Source organism: Pavona decussata, unplaced genomic scaffold, assembly GCF_977016875.1.
Source record: "Pavona decussata unplaced genomic scaffold, jaPavDecu1.1 SCAFFOLD_285, whole genome shotgun sequence".
Classification (NCBI taxonomy): Eukaryota; Metazoa; Cnidaria; class Anthozoa; order Scleractinia; family Agariciidae; genus Pavona; species Pavona decussata.
In genome coordinates, this window is record NW_028145686.1 from 570,001 (window position 1) to 595,071 (window position 25,071).

General features: G+C 39.3%; 2 protein-coding genes and 2 pseudogenes across 6 annotated transcripts in view; all 4 read left to right on the plus strand.

Moving 5' to 3' along the window:
• The window catches only part of LOC146455150 (BTB and MATH domain-containing protein 36-like), a 102,183-nt gene that overhangs the window by 33,131 nt on the left and 43,981 nt on the right, over nt 1-25,071 (plus strand). The window lies entirely within an intron of this gene.
• Nucleotides 1-25,071, plus strand: part of LOC146455151 (BTB and MATH domain-containing protein 36-like) — a 49,515-nt pseudogene that overhangs the window by 23,267 nt on the left and 1,177 nt on the right. The window contains exon 3 of the transcript XR_014859076.1: nt 3,637-4,287. The product of XR_014859076.1 is annotated as a BTB and MATH domain-containing protein 36-like (transcript). The remainder of the gene's footprint in view (nt 1-3,636; nt 4,288-25,071) is intronic.
• The window catches only part of LOC146455152 (BTB and MATH domain-containing protein 36-like), a 129,240-nt gene that overhangs the window by 10,403 nt on the left and 93,766 nt on the right, over nt 1-25,071 (plus strand). The window contains exons 1-2 of one of the 3 annotated variants that reach the window (XM_085094601.1): nt 13,368-13,510; nt 13,686-13,756. The exons of 1 other annotated variant lie outside the window; for it this stretch is intronic. In XM_085094601.1, the coding sequence (XP_084950727.1) occupies nt 13,708-13,756 (49 nt within the window). In that variant the 5' untranslated portion in view covers nt 13,368-13,510; nt 13,686-13,707. Of the gene's footprint in view, nt 1-13,367; nt 13,511-13,685; nt 13,757-25,071 lie in introns of those variants that run through there. One more of the 3 variants, XM_085094613.1, reaches the window with a different exon arrangement.
• On the plus strand, nt 8,705-11,615 carry LOC146455153 (BTB and MATH domain-containing protein 36-like; annotated as a pseudogene).

The following is a 25,071-nucleotide window of genomic DNA, read 5'->3' on the forward strand; positions in this document are numbered from 1 at the left end:
TCTCACCGAGATCTCGCCACTAATCTCTCCGCGTTTTTGACCGCCGAGATTTGGCGAGATCTTGGCGCGTTTTTGGCCGCCGAGATCTCGCCACTAATCTCGGCGCGTTTTTGGCCGAGATCTCGTCGAGATGAAAATATCGGCGGCCAAAAACGCGCCGAGATTAGTCGCGAGATCTTGGCCGAGATCGGGGCGAGATAAAAATCTCGTTCGGCGGCCAAAAACGCGCCGAGATCTCGCCTGCGATCTCGACGAGATCTCGGAAAATGTTTCACAAGGGAAGAGCAACCAGAAAACAATTTATGGTGGCTACTTCTCGGCCATCGTATAATTATATACCATGGCCGAGCCAATCAAAACCCTGGAATTGCGTTATACAATGATCCAGTTTTTAACAAAAGGCAATATTTCTGGAGGTATGTTCAGGTATATTTATTAAACTGGAATGAGGCCCATTTATTATTAAGTTATTAAGTGTCTGGTTGAGGATGACCCTTCAAATATTCTTGTCTTGGAACATATAAGTAAATTTTGAGTGATATTTAGATTTCATTTCAATTACTTAGATTGAATTCGATTGGTGCAGATTGGCCGGGTTCACAAATCGAATGTAACTTAACCCTCACACAATTTTCTTCAGTTTGATTGTGTTCAGTTTCCAAACTAATCCAGCTTAATCAAGTTTGATTGGGTTCAATTAAGTTCAATTACACATCAGTTCAACCAATCAATTTTTGGTTGTGTCTGGTAAAAAAGCGCTTACTAGTCAGATGTTTTTCTTCAGAGAAAACATTGCTATCATCTGCCGAAGGGTACAGGATAACTGTCATGACTGAAATCACAAGATTTCAAATGAATTTGGAACTGCAGGTCGGTGTTGGTCATCCCAGTTGTCATTGTTGCTTTGGGTACAGGCTTGGAAGGATTTACGAAATAGTTGAAACTGTTGGACTTGCTAGACTCTTATAAATGACCGAGTTAGTCAAGGAAAGGACAGAAGATGCAGAGTATCCTAGGCTACAGATGGTGGCCCGATGTTCTGCAACTCACTTCCTGCCCAAGCAATGACTGATTAACACATAATATTAACATTTCAATATTAATTTATTATTATTATTATTATTATTATTATTATTATCAAATGATTTTATTGTAAATTTAGTCGCAGGGCTAGCCACAGGTTTCCGCCTAGCTCCTTGTGTGTTTTTTATTTTATATTTGGCATTCAGATGTTGATAAACTGCCTTTATAATAACAATAAATAATAATAATAATAATAATAATAATAATAATAATAATAATATTATTATTATGACATTTGTATTTTCTTTTGAAAAGTTTGTGCTTGAAAATTAGTCTCGAAATCGGAATGAATTGTAAATAGGTTTTAATAGTTCTTTTCTCAACTTTTAACTTGTAAATAACAATTTCAGCTGCTTGGTATATGTTAATAAAGATTATATTATTTATTTTTATTATTATTATTATTATTATTATTTTAATAATAATAATAATAATAATAATAACAATAAAAAAATTTTTACTAATATTTTTTTAATTTTTTGATTGATTTTCGTTGTTTATCAGATGATTTTATTGTAAATTTAGTCACAGGGCTAGCCACAGGTTTCCGCCTTGCTCCTTGTGTGTTTTTTATTTTATATTTGGCATTCAGATGTTGATAAACTGCCTTTATAATAATAATAATAATAAATAATAATAATAATAATAATAATAATAATAATAATAATAATGTTCTATCCATTTAGAAAGGATCCAAGTAGAAGAAGTGAAACATCAGTTTTCTGAGCCGTGGGAAGATAGCGACTTGATCCTGAAGGTTGAAAATGACAAGTTTCATGTCCATCGCTTGATTCTGAGAATGAACTCGCCAGTGTTCAAGGCCATGTTTAAGCCACAATTCAAAGAAGCCAGCTCCAGTGAGATTGAACTGCCGAAAAAAAAAGCGAATGAAGTACTGGACTTTTTGAAGCAGATTTACTTTCCATACATCAAGGAAAAAGTGGAAATTACAAGTAAGTTTATATGGTTTATTCGGTTTTGTTTATCATTGATAGAAAATTTTTATATCTATTGCATTCGACATAGGAAGAACACACTCCAAATACGGATTGGAGTCGAGATTGTATGGGACAACGTTGATTACCTGAATGAATGGATGGATCTTGGGATGTGCGTCTGGCATCCCCCGCAGATTTTTTTGCAGGGGTGGATGATATCACAAAGGAAAGAGGTCCTGGGATCAAGGTCATCAAACACACTCCCTAATCTTTGATTATATTATTACTACATGTAGTACATCAAATTAATAGTCAAGACTCGGTATTAACTCAGCATACTTTGCAAAGCGCTACGGAGATGACAATGTCTTTCACCAAAACACCAGCCGCTTTTTGGGAATAAGCCCTGTGCACTCATCCGGACAGCGGCGGTAAACAAGCCTATATCACTGCCATATATAACGGACTAAAAAATAAGCGAAATACTCGGCCAATAGAAAGCCAGTGAAAATATCAAGTTCAAATAAATCACAATCATGAGATGTCAGCTATGAAACGGTAGTTTTTAATCAATTAACCCTTTAATTGGCAAATTCCTTGAAATTTTTCACGGCAATTTTCTGCATCCAGATTTGAGATGACCAGAAGGGATTTAGTTGTCCTATATGAAGTTCTCCCTAGAAATGTTTGCTGCACTAAAATATGGAGGACATAACTTTTTTTTGTGACATCACCAATCCTGACTCAATTTCAACCATTGTTGTTTTGCTAGTGAGCACCTGCTGGTTGTCACTTGTTTCCATATCTCAAACTGCCCTTGGACATTTACTTAAAATTACATGAAGTGAAGCTTAGGTTAGCCTGCAATCTCGTACCCGGAGTCCTTGGGCTTTTTTTTTTCTTTCTTTTAATTTTTCTTTTTTGGTACCCGGGGTCCTCAGAATTTTTTTCAACGGATGGGCGCCAGGAGAGACTCTGGGGAATTGGAATTTTATTTATTTATTTATTTATTTATTTATTTATTTATTTTTTAATTTAGTGCTCCGTAACGGCTTGCATTGTTTCACCGCAGAAATCCTGCGGTAATAAAATTCCAGTTCCCCAGAATCTCTCCTGGCGCCTACCCGCTGATCAAAAAATCCTAAGGACTCTGGGTACTTGATTGGTTAGCCTAAATAGCTCTACGGTTAGCCTAAAAAGCACTCTGGTTGGCTTAATTTAGCTTAGGTAGGTTGTGGTTAGCATGGGAGAATAGTCTTGCGACGGACTAGCATCCCATCCAGGGGGAGTAGCAATACTCCTAGTTTCTTCATGCTACAGAAACCGGGTTTAGCTCCGGCTGTGTTTGCCACTTAGGTCCGAAGTGCGACGTTACCTCTTTTACCTTCTAGAAAAGAAGTTTTCGTGGAGTGAAGGGCTCTAAAAGCAGACTGAATGTCAGCTAAAATATCATGTCCTAGTAGATTTGAATAGAAATGATTGAAAACTTTTCTTTCAGGGATACAGATAAACTGTGCAGAGCGCACAACTCGCCCCAGCTGACGTCAGTGAGGTAGTCGTACACAAGCCATGAGCCCATTTTTTGTTAATCTTCTTTTCTGTTCAATTTCAGTAGAAAACGTAGAGCATCTCCTCAAGTTAAGCGACGAGTACCAGGTAAAACTCATCTTCGATCCTTGCATCAAGTTTGTCAGGGATCAATCCGTAACGAAGGAAAATGTGATGAAGTTGTTGGGGATTGCGGAATTGTACGGTTTAGATGATGTACGTCAAGGCTGCAACGACCTCCTCAAGAATATGAAACTGAAGACGCTGTCGGAAACTGTGCACCTGGAGGATCTTGATCTCGCAAAGACGCGATATTTCTTGGAGCAAAGAATTAAACGACTGGAAACGTTTCTGGATAATCGGTTAAAGGGGAGCAACAAAATGTTTATTCCGTTTCCCCGCAATGAAATACGGGAGGCCTTGTTGGATTGAAAGGTTAAGTGCCTACACCAGAACTCTACACAGACGATAGAAATAGAATCCTGACTTAGTTCCCTTAGTGACAATTGTTGTCTTTTGAAAATCCGAGAATAATGCTGTGACTGAGCGTAAGCTTAACATCTGACTGACAAATGAACTTTATCTCTCCTTCGGGGGTGGAAGCGGAGCAACGAGTAATGAACAGCGGTTTAAAATTGTAAAGGAATAAATTATGACCTTTTGGAATAATAAATGAATTCAGTTTACTAAAACTAACTGAATGCGAAACTGGGAGCGTGTTCGTTCCTCGTCTTTCAGCACCGCTGGAATGAATACCTTCTTTTTTAAAATAAGAACCTTTTGACAACAATGCTGTGCCAGAATGTCATGACAATTTTACATGATTTTACAAGGAAATATTTATACTAATATACCCAAGTCTGTTCAAAATGTTTGAAGGCAGGCTTTTCAGTGCTGTTGCACCCAACTGGTCAGTGATGAGCCATGTAATGTTTTAGGTTTTTTTAAATTACACAGTTTATTGCAAAAGCTATAGTCAAAACTGTGTGCTGCTTTCGCGTGAAAACTGACAGCAAAACTAGTTTTTTTTAGCAAACTAATCTACTTGATGTAATACTTTTGTATGAGAAGGAAAAATATGATAAAAGATGTCGAGTTTTCATGTATGCAAAAAGTTATGATTAGCAGTGAACTATTCAACTGAAGACATTTTCTGGCGGGAAATATTTTTTGGCGGCAAAAGTTGCGCAACGCAATATCATGCATTCTTTCTGACTAAAATTATTCAGTTAGTTCAATCGCGAAGTGAGGATAGGTTAAAAAATCGGTGAGGCCTACGATAAATAAGGCCACTAGTGCCAAACGTAAAAGCTCTAAAAAGCGTCTTGTTTATTCAAAGTCCATGCCGACAATTACTTTTAAATTAAATTATTTTAATTAAATTATTTCTAAATTAAATTATTTTTAATTCTTAAAAGACACCGCAATTTGTGGAAAAAAACGAAAAAACCTATAACTTTGCTCAGATTCAACGAAAAATCTCCATTCTTACACTAAAATGATTGTCAAATTATTCTCTACAGAATAAATAAGAGAATTCTGATGCGTCGCGAAAAATATTTCTTCGTTTTTTTTTTTTTTTTTTTTCACTAATTGAGTTTACGACCCCGGACTTTCTGAAAAACTGAAAAAACTTGCAACTTTGCTCAGATTTAACGAAAAATCTCCATTCTTGCACTAAATGATCGTCAAATTACTCTCCACATATTGAATAAGAATATCCTGATGCGCCGTGAAAAAGATGTTGGCGTGTTTTTTCCACTAATTGAATTTAAAACTCATTCACTGCGCACGCCCGAAAGTTAACGACAGAACCAACCAACCAAGCGAACAGTCAGCCATTGCTATAGCTCGTTCATTGCGCATGCGCGCATTTAAAAAGACATTAACGACATTGTATCTTTTATCATTGTATCTTTTAAGCGGGCTCTTAAAGTTTATATGACTTGAAGCGGAGAGAATTGGAAATTTTTAAAGTTTTTAAAGTTTGTAAATTTTGTATATAGATTAATTACTAGTTAATATTTCGGTAGTGTTTGTTAATTAACTGATTATTCCTTTACATTCGTACCATTTTATTTTTTTACATTAGTACACACGTACACGTTTTAACGAGCACTTAGGAGCTCCTTGGTTTTCACGTGTCTGAAATGAAGTATGGTATTCTATTGTAATAAAGTTCTTAATGAGAATGAATTTCACTTTCGCTTCATTTCTCGGCTTGCACAATGCATGATGGCTGCTGTAGGCACATGTCCGATTAAGGGTGGTCAGTTGGGACGGGGAGGCCGGGGAGGGGGGGGGGGGGGGGTTGTAGGTCACGCTTGGAAATGACTGTATACTGAGCCATTACTTCGCTTCTCCCATGGCGGTGTCTGTGGTCGTGCTTCTAATTTAGGATAGGTTTTTAAAAAAAGACATACCATTGGTGACTGTTGCTGCGTGTTTACACTTGTCACTAACAATCTAGGCCCTTGTCATTTCACGCGCATGCAGAAATTGAGTTCAATAAGCATTGTTAGAAGTGTTTCACGAGGATTATTAAACTCGTTTCTGAACTTTTCATTGAGTTTCGTTTTGTATGTGCATGTCGAACCAACGCTCCAGCTTGTAAACTACAAGTGTAATCTTTTAATTTACTTGACCCCAGTATATCAGTCTTGTGAGTACAGCCTCGGTGAACAGCGACTTAGAGAGTTAAATATCGCATCGGATGAGACATTTGAGGACACATGATTGTCCCAAGGTTTGTTTAAATACCAAGGCCTATGCCGAGCACTCGGATGTCCTTTTTTTCTGAGTTTGCCTGTGTCATTCACTGAAAAATACATCATTCTCACCAAGGCATATTGTTAGAATCAATAGACCATTTGCGAGTTGCTCTGAACCTCATTGTGAAAGCGAGGCTAAGTGCAAAACTTTTCATATGAAAATTAGTTTTGTTTGCATATGAATGAAAACTTATTTTCATAATAAAAGCTTTGCACTTAGCCTCGCTTTTACAATGAGGTCCAAAGCAACTCGGAAATGGCCTATTCTCTGGATTCGTCTTGAGAGAATTAAATTTATCCGGCCCCTGCAGTGAGTCCACAATCTTGTCGTGTTTTTAGGTTAGACACTATTCTCCATAACACGTCTTATTTTTCAGGTACCTGGGATTCATAATGGTGCGATGAACTACAGCACACTATGATGTATTAAAAGAAGCAATGCTGATTAATCACGTGCTAGGGCCGGTTTCTTATTCGTCCTTGATTTGATACGTCCTAACTATTGGCTTTTTTTTTGCTACAAGGGCCTATTTCTTGGAAGCTTTCCTTAGGGATCGTCTTTTAAGACCATGTCCAAAAAGTTAAAAGTTAAAACTTTTAACTTAATAGGAGATATCATGGATCAGGCCCATGGTCACTAAACTGAGATTGCTATGATGTGGAAGCCTTCATTGAGTCTTCATTGTTCAACAGTACTATGAAGTCTCCTTTTGGTGGTTAAAAGTCAGTGTTTTTGTCGTTGTTGTTGTTGTTGTTTTAAATCATTGCAAGATTTTTCAAGTAACGTAAATTATACGATGATTTAAGCGGTATGGGAGACCTGTAGACTAATTTAGCAGCGTGGTCTGATTATTAGCCGGCAATTCGGTACACGAACCTACAAAGGTGGTCTGTAGTGGCTAGAATAACCGACCATTGTGCTGAAGGCTCCCTTGAATAATGAAGTTTTGTCAAGCCTTATACGTGTTTCTAGCCTTTTTCGGTGTCTTGTAGAGTTCCTGTTTCACAACAGCAACATGCTAAAATGATTGTTCTCTTGTTGGTTTTATTGGTGTTGCTGTGCCCGATTGCTAGTTCCTTTTTCCCGCGTCCTTGAGTTAAGATAGAAGGACGTCGACAGTTAATAAGATGGATGTTTAACAGAGGTGCTCATGTGATCTTCTGATACCAGTTATCAGAATGTTTTCTACAAATATACAGCATTTTCTCTCAGTTATCGACGGTAGCTAAAAAATGTCCTTACCCGTAGACCGTTGAGTCCTGTTATCGGGGTTAGGGGAATGGATCGACTTTATTAGCGGAAATTCTTCAGTGAATTATTCCACATGTCAATAAATTTCTTCACTTACCACATTCTTGATAGAGTATATCGGATGCTTTACGACGATCACATGTACAGTCATCAGTTTAAGAAAGTACGAATAGGAAAACACATCTAGAAGAAAGCGTTTTATTGAATCAGTTTGGCTGCGGTATCGGAATTGACGTCAATAGTTTGGCTGCGGTATCGGAATTGATGTCAATGGGGTCCTTCCTCTTATCTGTTATCTATGATGAACTTTTTGCTACAACATCGTCGAGGTTTTCGTGGACAATGTTTTGACGAAATTTATCATCAATAAGAGGGCAGGCGCTTAAAAAACTGATGTCAATATGTTTTTGCATTAATAAAACGCAAATAAACGAGGTTCAATCGCTAGTTACTCGAGTAGAGCCAAGTTAGAAAAAGAGAAGATGCGAGAATTCAAAACATCGTTTTTCTTGTCATAATTGAGAGAATTTCAGGCTCATAGACTAAACGTCTAAGACAAGAAATCGGTAATACACTAAAGAATCGAAATTCGAAACAAACCTTTATTCCAGCTGACGACTTTCTAAAGAAAGCATTGAACATTGTTTATTTCGGCTCCAGTACAAAGTCGGCTCAACAGTAATTCGCCCTCATCGCCCAATTGCAGGTCCTGAACCTCAACAAAGATCCTCAACTTTCCACTCCAGAGCTTTGTCTTACAGGCACAACTGTTAAAACGATTCTCTCATTTAAGAATTTTACTTTGAGTCTCAGTCCTCGCCGAAACACGAACACAACCCTGAAAAGTTTGGAAAACTTTTTCACCTGTAGCGTCATGTCCGTCTTTTCAGCAGTGTGTACTCTAATTGATGATAAAAATAAGCCAATGAGCACGCGAGAAATTTGTCAGTCATTGTAAAATAGGTTATCGGCAGGTGGCGGAAAGCGCAAACTGAAATTTTACAATAGCTGTCATGTAAGACAAGAATGATACTGAATTTAGCTAGCCGAACGTCCGTACTTCGGCTGCTGACAACCTCCGCCAGTCAGTCATTAATTACATCACATACAGGATGGCTTCCAACGTTCACATTACGGCATCAGCTGAAGGTATTTTTTTTACGTTCGAGAAAGCGGAAAATGCAACCAAACTGGTAAGTTTTGGCATCATTAAAGAGCTTTAGCAGGGGCACCAAGCGTTTCGTTTCCTTGATATCTCAATTTCACCAGTTAATGAAATGTGACATTGGTTTTTCGGTTTGACTACGGTTTACACTGGAGCAAAAGTTTCCGGATTCGTGATGAATGAGGAATGTTCAGGTACCGGTTTCGTTTACATGTTTACACAGAAAATGTGGGTGATTCGCAATGAAAAGTTCCCAGATACAGCACGAATCAGGAAACGTATAATTCCAAAGGGGAAACTTTGTATCCGAATGCCTTATGGATTCGCAATATTTCATTGTGTAAACATCTTTTCCAATGAATCCGAATACTTTCTGCGGCCTTCGCGTTCTCAAATCCTTAACTTTTTTACCGATCTTTCAGGAAACTTGTATAAATGTTTAATTCGCTTGGAACTGATATCCACCCTGTTTCTTATATTCGTTAATAAATTCGCGTATTGCAATTGGTAGGTCTAACATAAACCTGGCCAGTGTCGTTAATTCCGATCTTTCGTTCTCATTTCGCGGTAAATATGTGCCAGTTATCCCAAAGAAGTGGCCAATTTGCATTAAACGTTTGCTCTTTTTAATATCGGAAAATTTTTCCTGTTTTTCTCAGAAATCGCCCCACGACGCAATTAGTAATCTCCAGATTCACAGCGTAAACATTTAGGAATCCGAACTCTCTCCTCCGCAGAGGCTCCATCAGTGGAGAAACGGGGAGAAACGTAGAAAAAAGGAAAAAATTCCCACCTAAAAGTTTCATACGATTGACATTTGATTCCGAAGTGACAGAAATGTGATGTTTCTATAGATGTATAGACAAAATGATTTCCATTTTCCTTTTAAAATGATTCTCGGAAATTCAGCGCGTTTCCGTGGAGTTAAACAAATACAGCTTTCAACCAATCGGAGTGCCTGCTGTCAGTTTCTGATTTGGAATTTTTTTAATAAAGCCAGTTGAACTATGGAGTTTTGTTGTTTCACAAAGTGCTGATGAAAAGAAGCATCTTTTCTCTGAGCCGTGGGAAGATAGCGACTTGATTCTGTTGGTGGAGGATGAGAAGTTCCATGTCCTTCGTCAGATACTGAGTATTCACTCACCTGCATCTCAAAGCCATGCTGAGTCCTCAGTTTAAGGAAGCGACAGCCAAAGAAATCCCACTGCCAGGAAAGAGAGCTAATGAGGTTTTGGACTTCCTCAAGCTACTTTACCTGCAAGAACGAGATGGACTTACTTGTGAGTATGAAAACGTACGTACCTTTAAACGATCTCTGGAGAGGGTCATTGACCTCTGCCAAAATTATTACGTGTATATTCTTTAGTTAAGAAACATCATTGTCGATTGCAAAGAGAAAAAAAAGACCATTCGTCCATGGATGTGTTTCGAATTCAGTTACATCGCTTTGCTGATATCAGTTTACATCATGCTCCACTCAAGACTGTGTACAAACGGGGAAAAAGAAGAGAATACTTATATCAAGTCATCGTTGGTAGGGGGAATTACTGAAATAGTTCAGCGTTTTTCAGTATGAACACTTCTTTAAAAAATACGCTTGTTGAACTTGGCAAGACAAGCAAGCTGCTGGACATGCTACAAGTGACCAACAAAGGTTGAACCTTTCTTTCTTTTTTCTTTTTTTATTTGTATTATTTACTTCTGCCTACTTTCATGATCGTTTTCATATGGTTTTCACCTACCGACACTAAAACGATGAAAACGACGAAACGACTGGGACCTGGAATTGCGCATGTATAGAGGCTTGGATTTAGAATGGAACCAATGTCGCATGACGTCGTTTTCAAAAGTCTCCGTTTTCACCTGTCCACCAAAACCATCCATCGCCTGCTGCCACTTAAGTATATCCTCGAGATAGCCCCAAGAGACAGCGCCTCTTTAATCTCTGGACCTTGCGCACCTATCGTTTAATGAACACTTTTATCCCTTCTTTGTCGTGTAAGTAGCTTGTAACTATTTTTTATGTTTAGATAGGGTTTTCATATGGTTATCATTAACCTTTCTATTATCATTATTGTCATCACTATTGACGTTCTCACTATATACTACCAACTTTAGGCGTTATCTTTACTATTCCATAATGTAGTGTTACCATTTCTGTTGTATATTGTAATATACTTATTTATACATTGTGCATTTTACACAATTCAGCCTTAGTAGGCAGCGATTTAAAACATTTAATAAACTACTAAAAGGAAACAAGCGATTTTAAATTTCTCAACTTTTGAACCAGTTTACGAAAGTCTCCGTTTTCCGGCATCAGCGTTTTCGATCCTTTTAGTGGGGACGATAAGCGTAACGTATCAAAAAGTATGGATTAGTGTGGATGGGGCCCTTTAATAGCTTCTTAAATATAATTAGTGTGGTTGGACCGTGTTCGCAGAGCAAGTGAAAGGTTAGGCTTGGGATGCAAAGATTTGGTGTTCACCGCCCTTTTACCATTTTTCTTCTCATTACAAGTAAACAAAGTGGGTCATCTTTTAAAGTTGGCGGACGAGTATCTGGCAAGGGCAGTTCTTGATCTCTGAGTGAAGATGAACGAAAAACTAAAGAGAATGTGGTGGAGATTCTTTACCTGGCAAGTTGTACAGTGATCGCAAGAGAAGATGGCAAGCTAGAGGACGTCTGGAGAAGAGTGCTATGATTTGATTAAAAACATGGAGCTCGCAGAAATCCAGGGAAACAGTGACTACAAGAATTTGGAACGAGAGAGCTTGGAAAGTGCCTTAGTTGAAAGAATTGAACTATTAGAAACATTTCTTAAAGGGATTTATCCTCAATTTATTGGGCTGGTGTAGTGTTGTTTATAGGCAGGTTATTGTTGGATCGCAACCACTATCATATCAGTCCTTGTCCTCAACATTTCGAAAGCGGTACATCCAATGTGCATGGATCTCCTTTTCCGGATTAAAAACTGTTCAGTTTGCAGGAATATGATTGTGAAATTAGTTTCCTTCTCAAAGATTGGCAGTAGCCCCTTTGGATCCAATAGTTCAAGCACTGATTACAAGTATGGGGGTCGCTATCACTTTGAGGATAAACTGGTCGGAGTCATTCAGGATTTCCAAAATATACTGATACCGATTTTATCGGGTTTTTTTTCTTTCTTTAATTTTGATTTGTTAAGTTACTTAGCCTAAGAGGGCATCTTTGACAGTAGGAATTGCATAGTCAAGATGTTTATGTATAACAAAGTATTTGTTTTTCCGTGTTCCTTGATAGTAGATAGGAGATAGATAGGAGATCTGAACATAGGATCAACCTCAGTAATGTCTTCCTTTTCAATGATTCATTTTTGAAATATATTCAATAGAGTATTGTTATATTGTTGTGTTATATATTTCGATACGCTTAGCCATCAGCCGAGTAGAAAATTGCACCTGTAATTTACAAATAATAACAAAAAAAATCAGTTTAGGATGGGAAGAAAAAGTGACCTGCACCTGAGTTAGACATCATATCTGCCGTCACGGCAATGGACAGGGCGCCGAAGAAAATCTAGCTATTATTAACCATAAAACACACTCGTCCCTTGATTTTCCGATTGGCGACATAACCATTGCCGTTACAACGAGACAAACATCCTCGTGCACTGTGCCAATTAGAATACAGAAATGAAAATGCACGTACCAGTCCATTTTCACTAATTATCCCGCCATAATTCCTGAACCTGCCTACCAGGGATTATTAAGGGAAGTTGCCTTTTTTTATCCTTAAGGTCACCTTATTCCTCACCATCTTTGTAGATTTTAGGGAAATTGAATTGAGCGAGAAGTAAAATGTACTACTGGAAACTTGTCTCAATCATCATCGCAGAACATGGCCACGCCCACTTAGCCAATCAGTGCCCAGTATTTTTTGGCTGTATATCCCATAAGCTGTCTGAAATTATGTAAAAGAGTTTGATCTTTAAAATACAGGGAAAGTGTGGGGTAAAAATGTACTAACTAGAGAATATGTAAAGAGTACTTATGAAGCTTTTTTTCCCCTTGGTTGTTTTTCTCGAGTCAAAGCCCTCGCTGAATTGTTTAACTGAATTAGAGTCTGAGAGATCTACGTATAGTTCAGAACGGGCGTGAGATCGTTATGTCGAGAAAATTGGTCATGGGCTCCTACACTACGTGCAAGGCATAGCGTCTTCACTGTATCGTCATGGTGACAGTGACGTCAATCAAACCAACTTTCTTTGAAAGTACAATGAATCTTCAGTACTAGCACTTGAACGAAATATTTCCACCTACTTATCTCCGACAGTGAAGTGTCAGCCGTCCAAGTTCAAGGTGTTGGGCGCTTGAAATATTATGGTGAGCCACCTTGAAATATTTTGAATAGGGCCATAGGCTCAAGCTACTCCCTGTTATTACATGGTGGCGTGCACAAGACACCCAAGGTTATGATCTCATACATATGAACGTGGTGTTGATTTACTTTGTAGGAAAGACAAAGACAGCTCCACGTTGAGGCACGTGAGGTAAATTTCCACTTACATAGCTATATTTCAGTATTTTAACAACTGAAGTGTATTGCCCATACAAAGTCTATACTGAATCGACAAATATGCAAAATAATATGAATACGTAAAACAGGTGAACTGAATCCTCCCAGGTCAAATTGATAGAGCAAAACGCTTTTGCTGTAAACAACTTCGTTCCCACATCGACTTTCCCGGCCGACAGAGTCAACAAAGCTTTTGGTGAGTTTCAATGCAAAACCGTTACGTGTTTAGAGATGCGATTAGAGATTTATCTTGATCGCTAAACAGCGCTTGTTTCTTTACCTTTGCAGATACAGTATACATCACTCTCCGATTGATTATTTTGAATTAACACAAGCTTTTATCATCTTATTCTAAGTTATGTACTTTATAGGGTTACTTGACAAGGACTTAACATGGCCGCTCGTAACACTTCTAGCGAGGAAAAAAATGTAGAGCAGACGGGTAAGTTAAAAAACAAAGAGCTTTTTGATTTTTGTGGCGTTAACTCTGGAGCTAACGTGGTTAAATTGTGTTATGGAGATTTAGAAACTGTTAACACCCCATTGTTATTCCCCGAATGGCGGCGGAGACATCTGTTTTGAACGCTTCGTAGCCATTATTCATTTTTATAACATCACTTTGTAATCAGTATTAATGAATTACTTATAAGGACATTGGTTGCTACAAGTTATGATTTCAGTACTAGACAGAAAAGGAAGTGAAACTGAATTGCAAAACTTTGCTTGTGAGCTTTGGAAATTAACATATATTTAAGCTGTTGTCCTTGACAAATGGAGCGATTGACAAGATCGATGATGCCGAGAAGACGTTATGTGACAAGGACACGAAACGGTTAGACTTTTTTTTTGGCAAAAGAGCCATTTAAAGAAGGTTAATAAATGAATTAGCCCCTTGGAATACAAGCTCTTAATCAACGGCCACTTCTTAATGCTAAAACAACGACTGAAAATGTGGCTTAAGAGGTTCTGCTTCTAGTTTACATGCATACACGCAAACAAAGTAACAGACGTATAATAAATTGAAATTTCTTGGTTAAAAACAGGATTTTCCAAGGTTTAAGATGTCTGAACGTTTCGAGTAGTTTTTGACTGCCCTTTATCGGGCTCGTTCAATATGGCAGTCAGCCTGAGTGTTTTTGTTTGGTTATGTAAAATCAGTATTCTTAACTTGTAATGGGGGTTTCTGGTAACATTCAGAATGAGAAGTGAAGGTTTCGGGAATACCGTTAGAGGTCGTCGTTGAGTAGTATTTAAGTTGTGTTTGTCTCCTAGCGGAAGACAATCAAACGACTCTTCATGTTGTTTTATTCTTAGCACTGTGATTGACAGGTAGACTATCAAGGTACGTTAGACATGACATTTAATATTATTAACATAATATCGATTTCTCGGAACATCAGCTTTCCGGGAATCGAAAAGGATCATTCGCTTGCTCTCGCGTTCTATCTTGGTTGTGATTGATACTGAATTTGCCTTGCCTTTGAAATCCCTGCCGACTGGTCAACAAAACTGACAGCAAGCAAGACGGCATTTAACGTTAATCGTACTGCATTAGCAGCAGCGGCACTACCATCCCAGGTCACCAAACCGTTATATAAGAGTTTTTACGGCCTTAAAATTCGATCTTCACTTAGCTGGCAGGGAGAGTGTGTGCGTCGGATCGGTTTGTTGCGAGCCAAAGGTTTCACAAGGACTCCCCCTTTCGGGCACGTTTTGGTACTCGTGCCTAGGTATGACCGTGACCACGTTCATGACATTCTAGTGGCACGGCTATTCCGCGGGAAAAATGGCGCCCGATTTGAATTCAGTTTTTTTTTTCAACGAAGGCATGTGTCTCGATAAAGAAACTTCTCCGAGAATGAGTTGCCCAGGAAGTACCGCACATCACCCTCCTTGACATATGGTGAGGTGGGCAAGCGTGTGCTCAAGTTTCAAGCAAATTTTTGCGAGGTTTTTGAAGTGCTCTGCTCCAATGACGGGTCAAATTACAATCAAATTCTACTTCAAGTTTTCCAACCTTGTCGTTAACATAGTACAGCGATGCACGTGCACCAGCAGCTGAGAGATAAACCGCTCAAAACGGCGTTTGCAAGCTCTGAGAAGCCATTCGCCGGGTGAATTTTCACTACCTTTATCCTACTAGCTGGATATTCGTCCACAGTTTGTTGCTGGTTGTGGTCGTACTTCAGCGTTTGCTAAATTACACTCAAGAGCGGCTGCTTGTAAGAATCGAGAACTGCATTTCAGCGACCACTTGGTCGAATTTCTGATATTTCGCCTGAAGATACCCTTGGATTAACTATTTTCGAAAATCATATTTTAAAGTTCCAAGGTATTTTATTTTTTAAGAAAATTGCAAGAGTTTGAAATGCGGTCTAGGTGCGGTCACGGGCCGATGAAAACGGCGAAAATTTAGGTCAAAGGACGAAGCCCCGTTCACGGTGTAAAATAACCCAATGAACTTGAAACGTTACACAAACCTAGAACAACCATTTCACAAGAAAACTAGTACAATAAACATTCCAAACTCGCTGGCTGCTTTCTAAAGCATCCAGATTTGTGTACGCTACTCAAAATGGCCTTGAAACTAATGCCTATTTTCTTTAAAATAAAAGTGTTTCTGGTATGTAATTTTCTCTAAATTAAATCTCATATCTCAAGAGACGAAGAAAAGAACTTTATTTTTTCCAAGTTTCAAGGTCTGATTCAAACTCTTTCCCACTCAAGGAAGATCGAATATGTGTGCGATACTTGCAGCTCGCAATTCACGTCACGGATTATGAGATCAGAACCGATTCACAAACACTTGACATCTGGAGCCCGTGAATGTTTCCAAACATCACATATTGGGCCCTAAAACTAATCAGACTGACTGAAGACAGCCATTCAATGTTTTTCGATCCCAGCTTTCTTTCCTATTCTGTTCTAAAATAATATATTTATTCCGGTCAATTAGCCTACGAAATATGTGCAACAAATTTGCATACCATTTCGATGTCGCAGGAAAAAGTAGTGCAAATCAAACTTTACAGCCCCTTTGTCTTCTTAAATGAAACAGTCGATCAGTAGAATGGAGAAAAACCAAAAACGTGTGACTTTGTTCCTGTGTCGTGTTGTTTTGAGTGTTCGTTTTTGGCAGCGACGGCTCAAATGTGACACTGAACAACTGTAACTCGATATTTACTTCGCTGATGTGGGTAACGCGCACGTGATCCTGGCCAGGCATCCTGCGCGTAGAGGGCGCTTTTGGAAACTGTAAATAGTGAAAAGTACTGCTTTTGGGCCAAGTAAAGGACTACCCTGGTGATGAAAACTTTGTGAAGCTTAAAGACTGTACAAGAGATGCGAGAGCCCGTCTTGCCAGCTTTGTTTGTTTGTTTTTTTTTTTTTTCGCGAAAAAAATTCAAGTTTTAGTGTCATTTCGTTTTTTAACTTATAGTTATACAGACCCTGGAGCGTCGATGTTTTCGCGAGAAAAAAAAAAAAAACATCCATAATCACCATCCTCACAATTTAAAAGAATATGAAATCTGTATATTTGAGAGCATAGTAATGAATTCCCCGCCAACCCGACCTCCCCCCCGCCACCCCCTAGCTATAAGCGTCAATAATATTGTGGTTATTGTTTATTTTCCTAGACTGTTTTCTCGCTGCTCCTGCCAGTTTCTTTCAACTCCGTGAAAAAATAATAACATGAAATCTGAAATTGGAAAATTTATAGGCAAAATACGGCCCTCACCCGCTCGTGCTAGTAATAAGGCAGTTACTGTCCTCACCCGCTTGCGCTAGTAATAAGTTAGTTTTCTTGGCCATCACCAGATAGACCAAGGCTGGCAAGATTCCTATCTTCTCGGAAATTGAAAGAAACTGGTAGGAACAACGAGAAAACCGGTCTAAAAAAGTAAACAATAACCACAATTGACGCTAATCGCTAGGGGGGATCGGGGTGGGGGAGGTCGGGTTGGTCGGCGGGGAATTCACTACTCTGATACCCTCAAAGTTACAAATTTCATATTTTTAATTGTGGGGATGGTGGTTATGGAAAGATTTTTTTTCGCAAAAAAACGACGTTCCAGGGTCTGCATTACTGTAAGTCAAAAAACCAAAAACTGACACAAATACTTAAACGTCGATTTTTTTTTTTTTGCGGAAAAAAACCAAAGCTGGAAAGGTGGGCTCCCAGATCTCTTGTACAGTCCTTGAGCTTGACAACGTCATCATCACCAGGGTAGTCGTAGCTTGGCCCCCAAGCAGTACTGTACAGGCCCGCAAATGATCCCGGCCCGCAAATGATCCCCGGACCGGAAATGATCCCCAAATTGAACCTTACAAAATTAGAGGCAGCAGTTTACGAAATTAGGGGCAACATTTACGAAAATAACGATGGCTGATTTTTGGCGGTAATGGCACCCAATATTATGAGAACATACCCCCAGAAATTGGGGTTATCAGCGGTGTAATATAATTCATTAATTTTCTTTGTTTTATGGACTATTTTCAGGGTTAGGTTAATTTATTGTTGAGGTTGTTTTGTCTCCTTTGTTTTATGTCAGCTGTGAGGAATAAATTATATTACACCAGAGATGAGGCAGAAATTGGGTACATTTTGAGACTTTCTAGGCTGAAGGAATAATATGCATATGCTAGTCGTTAACAAGACTTCAGTTATGCTTCATCACAAGAAAGCAAGGTACAAGAATAGTATGGAAGAGAGAACAGGGGCTTTTCTTAATTTGGAATTAGACATGACATTGACGTCTGCATGAAATGAAACATGACCTGTGATCCCACAACATAAGACATTTTAGTGTGACATTCTCACCCAAAAACCTGTCTTTTAGCGTTCACGTTTAACTTTCTACAACAGAATCGGCTTAATCAGAACAAGACAGTCTTTTAAATGGAGCAATTGCAGAATACCCGTCCACTCGTAAGGTGCATTACTCTGAAACCCGTGGTCCGTGCTACTGCGCTCAACAGTCCAGTACTGGATGGATTAAAGAACGAGGAATGTACTAAACTGGAGTGCTACCGCGGTCCGCAGTCCCGTATTGGATAGATTAAAGAACGAAGAATGTATAACCTGGAGTGCTCAGTACCGCGTTCCGCAGTCCCGTAGCTGAGTATTAAACTGGAGTGCTACCGCGGTCCCCAGTCTTGTAGTGGATGCAAATTAGATGACTGCGGAACTGCGGTATCAGGTTTTGCAGTTTTTTAAGTTAGATACTTGGTGGGACGGGTATTCTGCAATCTAGCTCGCAAATTATGACAATAATTATAATATGATTCAGTGTATGACACTTTCGAGCAGAAATCCTACGCAAAATGACACTTCGATCACTAGCCTGATATCGCCGGCCCTGATAAAGGGCGAAATAAAAACTCGAATTTAGCTTTTCGAACTCACGCTTTTTTAAGAGAAAATCCTTGCCAATTCTTGTTCTTGCTGGCCATATTACTTTAGTCCCAAATGTTGACATACACACTCGAAAGAGACAGGTCATAGGGCGGTCAAATTCTAAGGGCCTGTTTACTTGGAGATGGGAAATCCCGGGAAAGTGAGGTACCCCACCATGGTGGGGTAACTTATCTTTCCATGGACATACAATCTCTTGATCGTCTTCACACAAAAAGTGGGTTACCCCACTGAGGCGGGTGCCCGGTCAGCAAGGCCAGGTAACCTGTTTAGCTGGGGCGATGTCCATCTGGGCATTTGCCTTTAATTCTGAATTCCGAATTCCTGAATTCGAATTTCTGAATCCAAAGCCCGCCAAAGCAAAATGGCTACCAACCACTAGAAGCTTCAGGTGGGCTTTTCCACCAATTTCATCTTCAAAACGTTAAGAAATACACTTTTAGTGACGAAATTACTAACTACGGGTTGGCGGGGTACCTCACCTTGCCGGCGTCCGCACCTCCGGGTAAAAAATGCCCGATAATTTCGCCCTACCTGAGTAGAAATCATCCCTAAGATCTACTTTCTACGGCCAAAGATTGTTACCTCCTTAAAAAAGATCCTAAAAAAGATCTCAATATCAACCCTGTCAGTTTGAGCCTGAGTAAACCGGTTACCCGTTTAGCTCTCAAACGGAAAAATAAAATAATACTGGAGGGAGGACAGTAGACGAGGCAGAAGCTGCTTCTCTAAGACTTTTTCCCTCACTAGACTTAATGATGTCCTCAGGCAAACTTTGCTTCAGGAGGCGAAAAAAACGCTAGGCGTAATGACTTAGTCCTGAGCTCAGAGTGTGCCAAATTCATAATGGCTATAGGACTGAGTGGGTTCCAATTCGGTCTGTAATAGTAGGACTGATTAACGAAATCGGACGACCTTGCAGCGGGAATCTGTTTTGTTTTAATCATGAGTATGATTAAGTATGAGGCCCATTCATTGTTTAAAGTAAGTGTCTGGTTGGGGTTGACCCTGTAAATGTTCTCGCCTTGGAACATGCAAGTAATTTTTGAGTGAAATTTAGATTTCATTTTAATTAGTTTAATGAGTTTGATTGGTGCAGTTTGGCCGGGTTCAGAAATCGAATGCAACCCAATTAACGTTAACACAATTTTTTTCAGTTTGATTGTGTTCATTTCCAAGCTAATCAAGCTTAATCACGTTTGGTTGGGTTCAATTAAATTCTATTACACACCAGTTTAGTTTTGTCAGGTGAAAAAGCGCTCAAATGTTTCTCTTCAGAGAAAACATCGCTTTCTGCCGAAGAGTGAGAAGATCTGGGTACAAGATAATTTATAAAAAGTAATGTTAAAGATTGAGAACTGCCATGACTGAAATCACGAGATGTCAAATAAATTTGGAACTGCAGGTCGGTATTTGTCATTCCAGTAGTCCTTGTTGCTTTGGGTACAGGCGGATTTAGGAAATGGTTGAAATAGCTGGGGATAGCCTACAATATGGAGCTCTTGTAGCGTGTGTTTTCTGGGGGCCACTAGAATTCTGAGAAAAGTGCAAGACACTTAATGACTGAGTTAGTCACGGAAAGGACAGAAGATGCAAAGAATCTTAGGCCACAGATGGTGGCCCGATGCTCTGAAACTCAATTGCTGTCCAAGAAGTGACTGATTAACACATAATATTAATGATAATGCTAACGCTAATGCTAATGATAATGATAATGATAATGATAATGATAATGATAATGATAATGATAATGATAATGATAATGATAATGATAATGATGGTGATAATAATAATAATAATAATAATAATAATAATAATAATAAATTTAATAATAATGATAATAATAATAATAGCTAATAATAATAATGTCCTATCTATCTAGAAGGGATCAAAGGAGAAGAAGTGAAACATCAGTTTTCTGAGCCGTGGGAAGATAGCGACTTGATCCTGAAGATTGAAAATGAGAAGTTTCATGTCCATCGCTTGATTCTGAGGATGAACTCGCCAGTGTTCAAGGCCATGTTCAAACCACAGTTCAAAGAAGCCAGCTCCAGTGAGATTGAACTGCCGAAAAAAAAAGCGAATGAAGTGCTGGACTTTTTGAAGCAGATTTACTTTCCATACATCATGGAAAAAGTGGAAATTACTAGTAAGTTTATATGGTTTATTAGGTTTTGTTTATCATTGATAGAAAATTTATATATCTATTGCATTCGACGTAGGAAGAACACACTTCTAATACGGATTGGAGTCGAGATTGTAAGGGACAACGTTGATTACCTGAATGAATGGATGGATCTTGGGATGTGCGTCTGGCATCCCTCGCAGATTTTTTTGCAGGGGTGGATGACATCACAAAGGAGAGAGATCCTGAGATCAAGGTCATCAAACACACTCCCTAATCTTTGATTATATATTATTACTACATGTAGTTAGTACCTATTATTTATGCATAGATTCTGCAAGGTTGTTGTTGTAGTTTTTGACGTGGATTGAGGAGTCTTTGCGAAATACTAAAAAGATGTTGCTTTATGAGGAGTTAGCCTGTGTATCAAGAGTTTCTGTGGGCTTACTACACTTTTCCCTTTTGACCTCACAAAAGTTGACATCAAATTAATAGTCAAGACTCGGTTTTAACTCAGCATACTTTGCAAAGCCCTACTGAGATGACAATGTCTTTCACCAAAACACCAGCCGCTGTTTGGGAACTAGCCCTGTGCGCTCATCCGGACAGCGGCGGAAAACAAGCCTATGTCACTGCCATATATAACGGACTAGACAAGAAACGAAATACTCGGCCAATAGAAAGCCAGTGAAAATATCAAATTCAAACAAATTACAACCATGAGATGTCATCTATGAAACGGTAGTTTTTAATCAATTAACCTTTTAACTGGCAAATTCCTTTTTCGCGGCGATTTTCTGCATCCAGATTTGAGATGACCAGAAGGGATTTTATTGCCCTATATGAAGTTCTCCCTAGAAATGTTTGTTGCACTAAAATATAGAGGACTTAAGTTTTTTTGTGACATCCCCAATTTACTCAATTTCAACCGTTGTTGTTTTGCTTGCGAGCACCTGCTGGTTGTCACTCGTTTCCATATCTTAAACTGCCCTTGGACATTTACTTAAAATTACATGAGCTGAAGCTTAGGTTAGCCTGCAATCTCGTACCCGGAGTCCTTAGACTTTTTTTCAACGGGTGGGCGCCAGCAGAGACTCTGGGGAACTGGAATTGTATTTATTTATTTTTTAATTGAGTGCTCCTAAACGGCTTGCATTGTTTCACCGCAGAAATCCTGCGGTAATAAAATTCCACTTCCCCAGAGTCTCTCTTGGCGCCTACCCGCTGATCAATAAAGCCTGAGGACTCTGGGCAGGGGCGGATCCAGGGAGGAGGTGGATTTGGTGGCTAGCCACCCCCCTCTTCAGGGTCGTTTAAGGTTAAAATATAAAAGGGATCCAAAGTATCACAAATGACTCGACGAACGCTTTTACTCGAATGATGAAGAATGGAGCTGCGACACACATACACTAAAACAGTGGACTGAGGCACACCATGACAACTTCTCACATATTTGAGCTTTATTTGTGCAAAGGAACTTTTGGAACCAATGCGACAATTCGCTGCTGCTCTACAAGGCCACCTAGTTGAACTATACTGGAAATGAAATCGAAAGTCGTCGTTCGAACGCTTGTACGAAAAAGTCTTTAGTTAACTCTTTCAGAACTAGTGGAGTCTACAGACGGAACAACGTACGTGTATCTGCATTAGATATCGGAATCGGGATAACACTCCCAACAGTTTCAGTGGTACAGTACTGGAAGCGAACAATGGCATTACCTTTACTGGACATTATTTTCCGAGAACTGAAATCTCGCTTCAGCAAACAAAAGTAGAATTAAATGCCCGGCTGATCGGACGGCTAAATAGGGTAATTTTATTGCCCAATATCTCGGTTAGGCAAAACTAACCTTCTTCAGGGGCTGCAAAAAGCTAAGTAAAAATTGGAAATAAACGGTTACAATATTTTAAGACGATACAAATGAAAAGTTGAGAAGTGAGTGGTTGATAAACAAAGAAAGCTGAAACTTGTACAGTAGACAGATAAAGTTTCATCGCGTCTGTTCATTCCATAGGGCTCAAGAGTCTTGCCCTTGGAAATTAGAAATGGTTCCCTAGTTTTCCGAATGCCGTCTCTGTTGGAGTTTAGGGAACGAAGTTCTATGTTGTTGATTGAATGGCCAAGAAGAGTGTAGTGATCTGAAACGGCGGTAGGTTGATCAATGTGACGTTGTTTAAGGGCTTTTTCGATTGCGCGTCTGTGTTCGCCAAATGCGGCTGTCGCTTAGATGTCGTTTAGTCTCTCCTATGTATTGTACCTTGCATCTGGGGCACTGTATCATGTATATGAGATTTGAAGATGAGCACGTGATGTGATGTCGTATGGATCTGTGTTCGTTTGTCGAGAAAAAGGTGTAAACGTGGTTCCCTCCATAATAAAGTGACAAGTTTTACACCTATTTCTGTTACAATGGAAAGCTCCTCGCGGTGTCTTGGGGGGTGGTCTGCGGTGTTTGGCCTTGGCTAGTATGTTACGTAGGTTGTTGCATCGGCGAAACAATATGAAAGGAGGAGAAGGGTATGTTGCTTTGCATCGCTGTGAAGAACGAAGAATGTTTAAATTGTTGAAAATGATTCGACGTGTGTTAGGAAGGGCTGGATAAAATGTTACTACAAATGGAATCCTGTTAGACTCATTTTTCAAAGATGTTTCGAGGGCTTTGCTTCGGGGAATTTGACGAACTTTCTCTATTTTTTCTTTAATAAAACGGTGTGTATATCCTCTCCTGATGAAATGTCTGTGAGTGCGTCGGAACGTTTGTCGAAGAACTCGTCCGTGGAACAAATTCTTCTAAGTCGTAAGGCCATGCTGAAAGGAATTGATTGATTGGTATGAGATGGGTGACAGGATGATTTAAGGAGATACTGATGTTTGTCTGTAAGCTTAACATACAAGTCAGTTTCCAATCTGCCGTCGATGAGCATTACGTTTACAGCGTTAACATCAAGAAAGGGGATTTCGCTGCAAGAGAAGGAACTCGTGAATTTGATAGTAGGATGTAGGTTGTTTAAGTATGTGATAAAGCTATTCAATTGATCTTCGCCATGTGTCTAAAGGAGAAAAATGTCAACGATGTAACGCCACCAAATGAGGGGAGAATGTGTAGCAGATGCTAGGGCGTTTTGTCCAAAATTCCCCATGAAAAGATTGGTGTAGGCACGCACTGCTCACGTCATGTAAAAAATTTCACACAACTCTCGTCATTCAACATTGCCTATACCTACGATTCTCCTATGTTTTCAAATCCTATGACATTTTTTGTGATATACACGACAGTCGTAAGCGTGTTGTAGGTTTGATTTACACGAAACAATTCGTATCCTAGGCGTGTCCTAAGCTTGTCGCGTGCAACAAAGTCGTACCGTGTAAATCGCCCTTTAACGATCCTTGCGGTGCTACAGATGGGAAGCCAGAGGCTGAAAGACCACTTCACGCATGGCTGAGCAACGCATTACAAATAATGGGTAGGGTTTCTTGTTTGTGATCACAGCTTACTATACGTAAAATATGATCTTACTCTACAAATAAAATCACTATATAGTGCTATTTTATTGCTATATCTATTAATCGTAAATTCCGATATCGTTCTGTCGCGTCAGCCACCCCCTTTTCCTGGATCCGCCCCTGCTGGGTACTTGATTGGTTAGCCTAAATAGCATTACGGTTAAACTAAAAAGTACTCTAGTTGGCTTAATTTAGCTTAGGTAGGTTTTGGTTGGCATGGGGGGTATAGTCATGCGACGGACTAGCATCCCATCCAGGGGTAGAAGCAATACTCCTAGTTTCTTCATGCTACAGAAACCGGCTGTATTTGCCACTTAGGTTCGAAGTGCGACGCCACCTCTTTTACCTTCTAGAAAGGAAGTTTTCGTGGAGTGAAGGGCTCTAAAAGCAGACTGAATGTCAGCTAAAATATCATGTTCTTTTAGATTTGAATAGAAATGATCGAAAACCGTTTCTTTCGGGGATACAGATAAACAGTGCAGAGCGGACGACTCGTCCCAGCCGACGTCAGTGAGGTAGTAGTACACTAGCCACGAACCCTTTTTTTGTTGATCTTCTTTTCTGTTCAATTTCAGTAGAAAACGTGGAGCATCTCCTCAAGCTAAGCGACGAGTACCAAGTAAAACTCATCTTCAATCCTTGCATTAAGTTTATCAGGGATCAATCTATTACGAAGAAAAATGTGATGAAGTTGTTGAGGATTGCGGACTT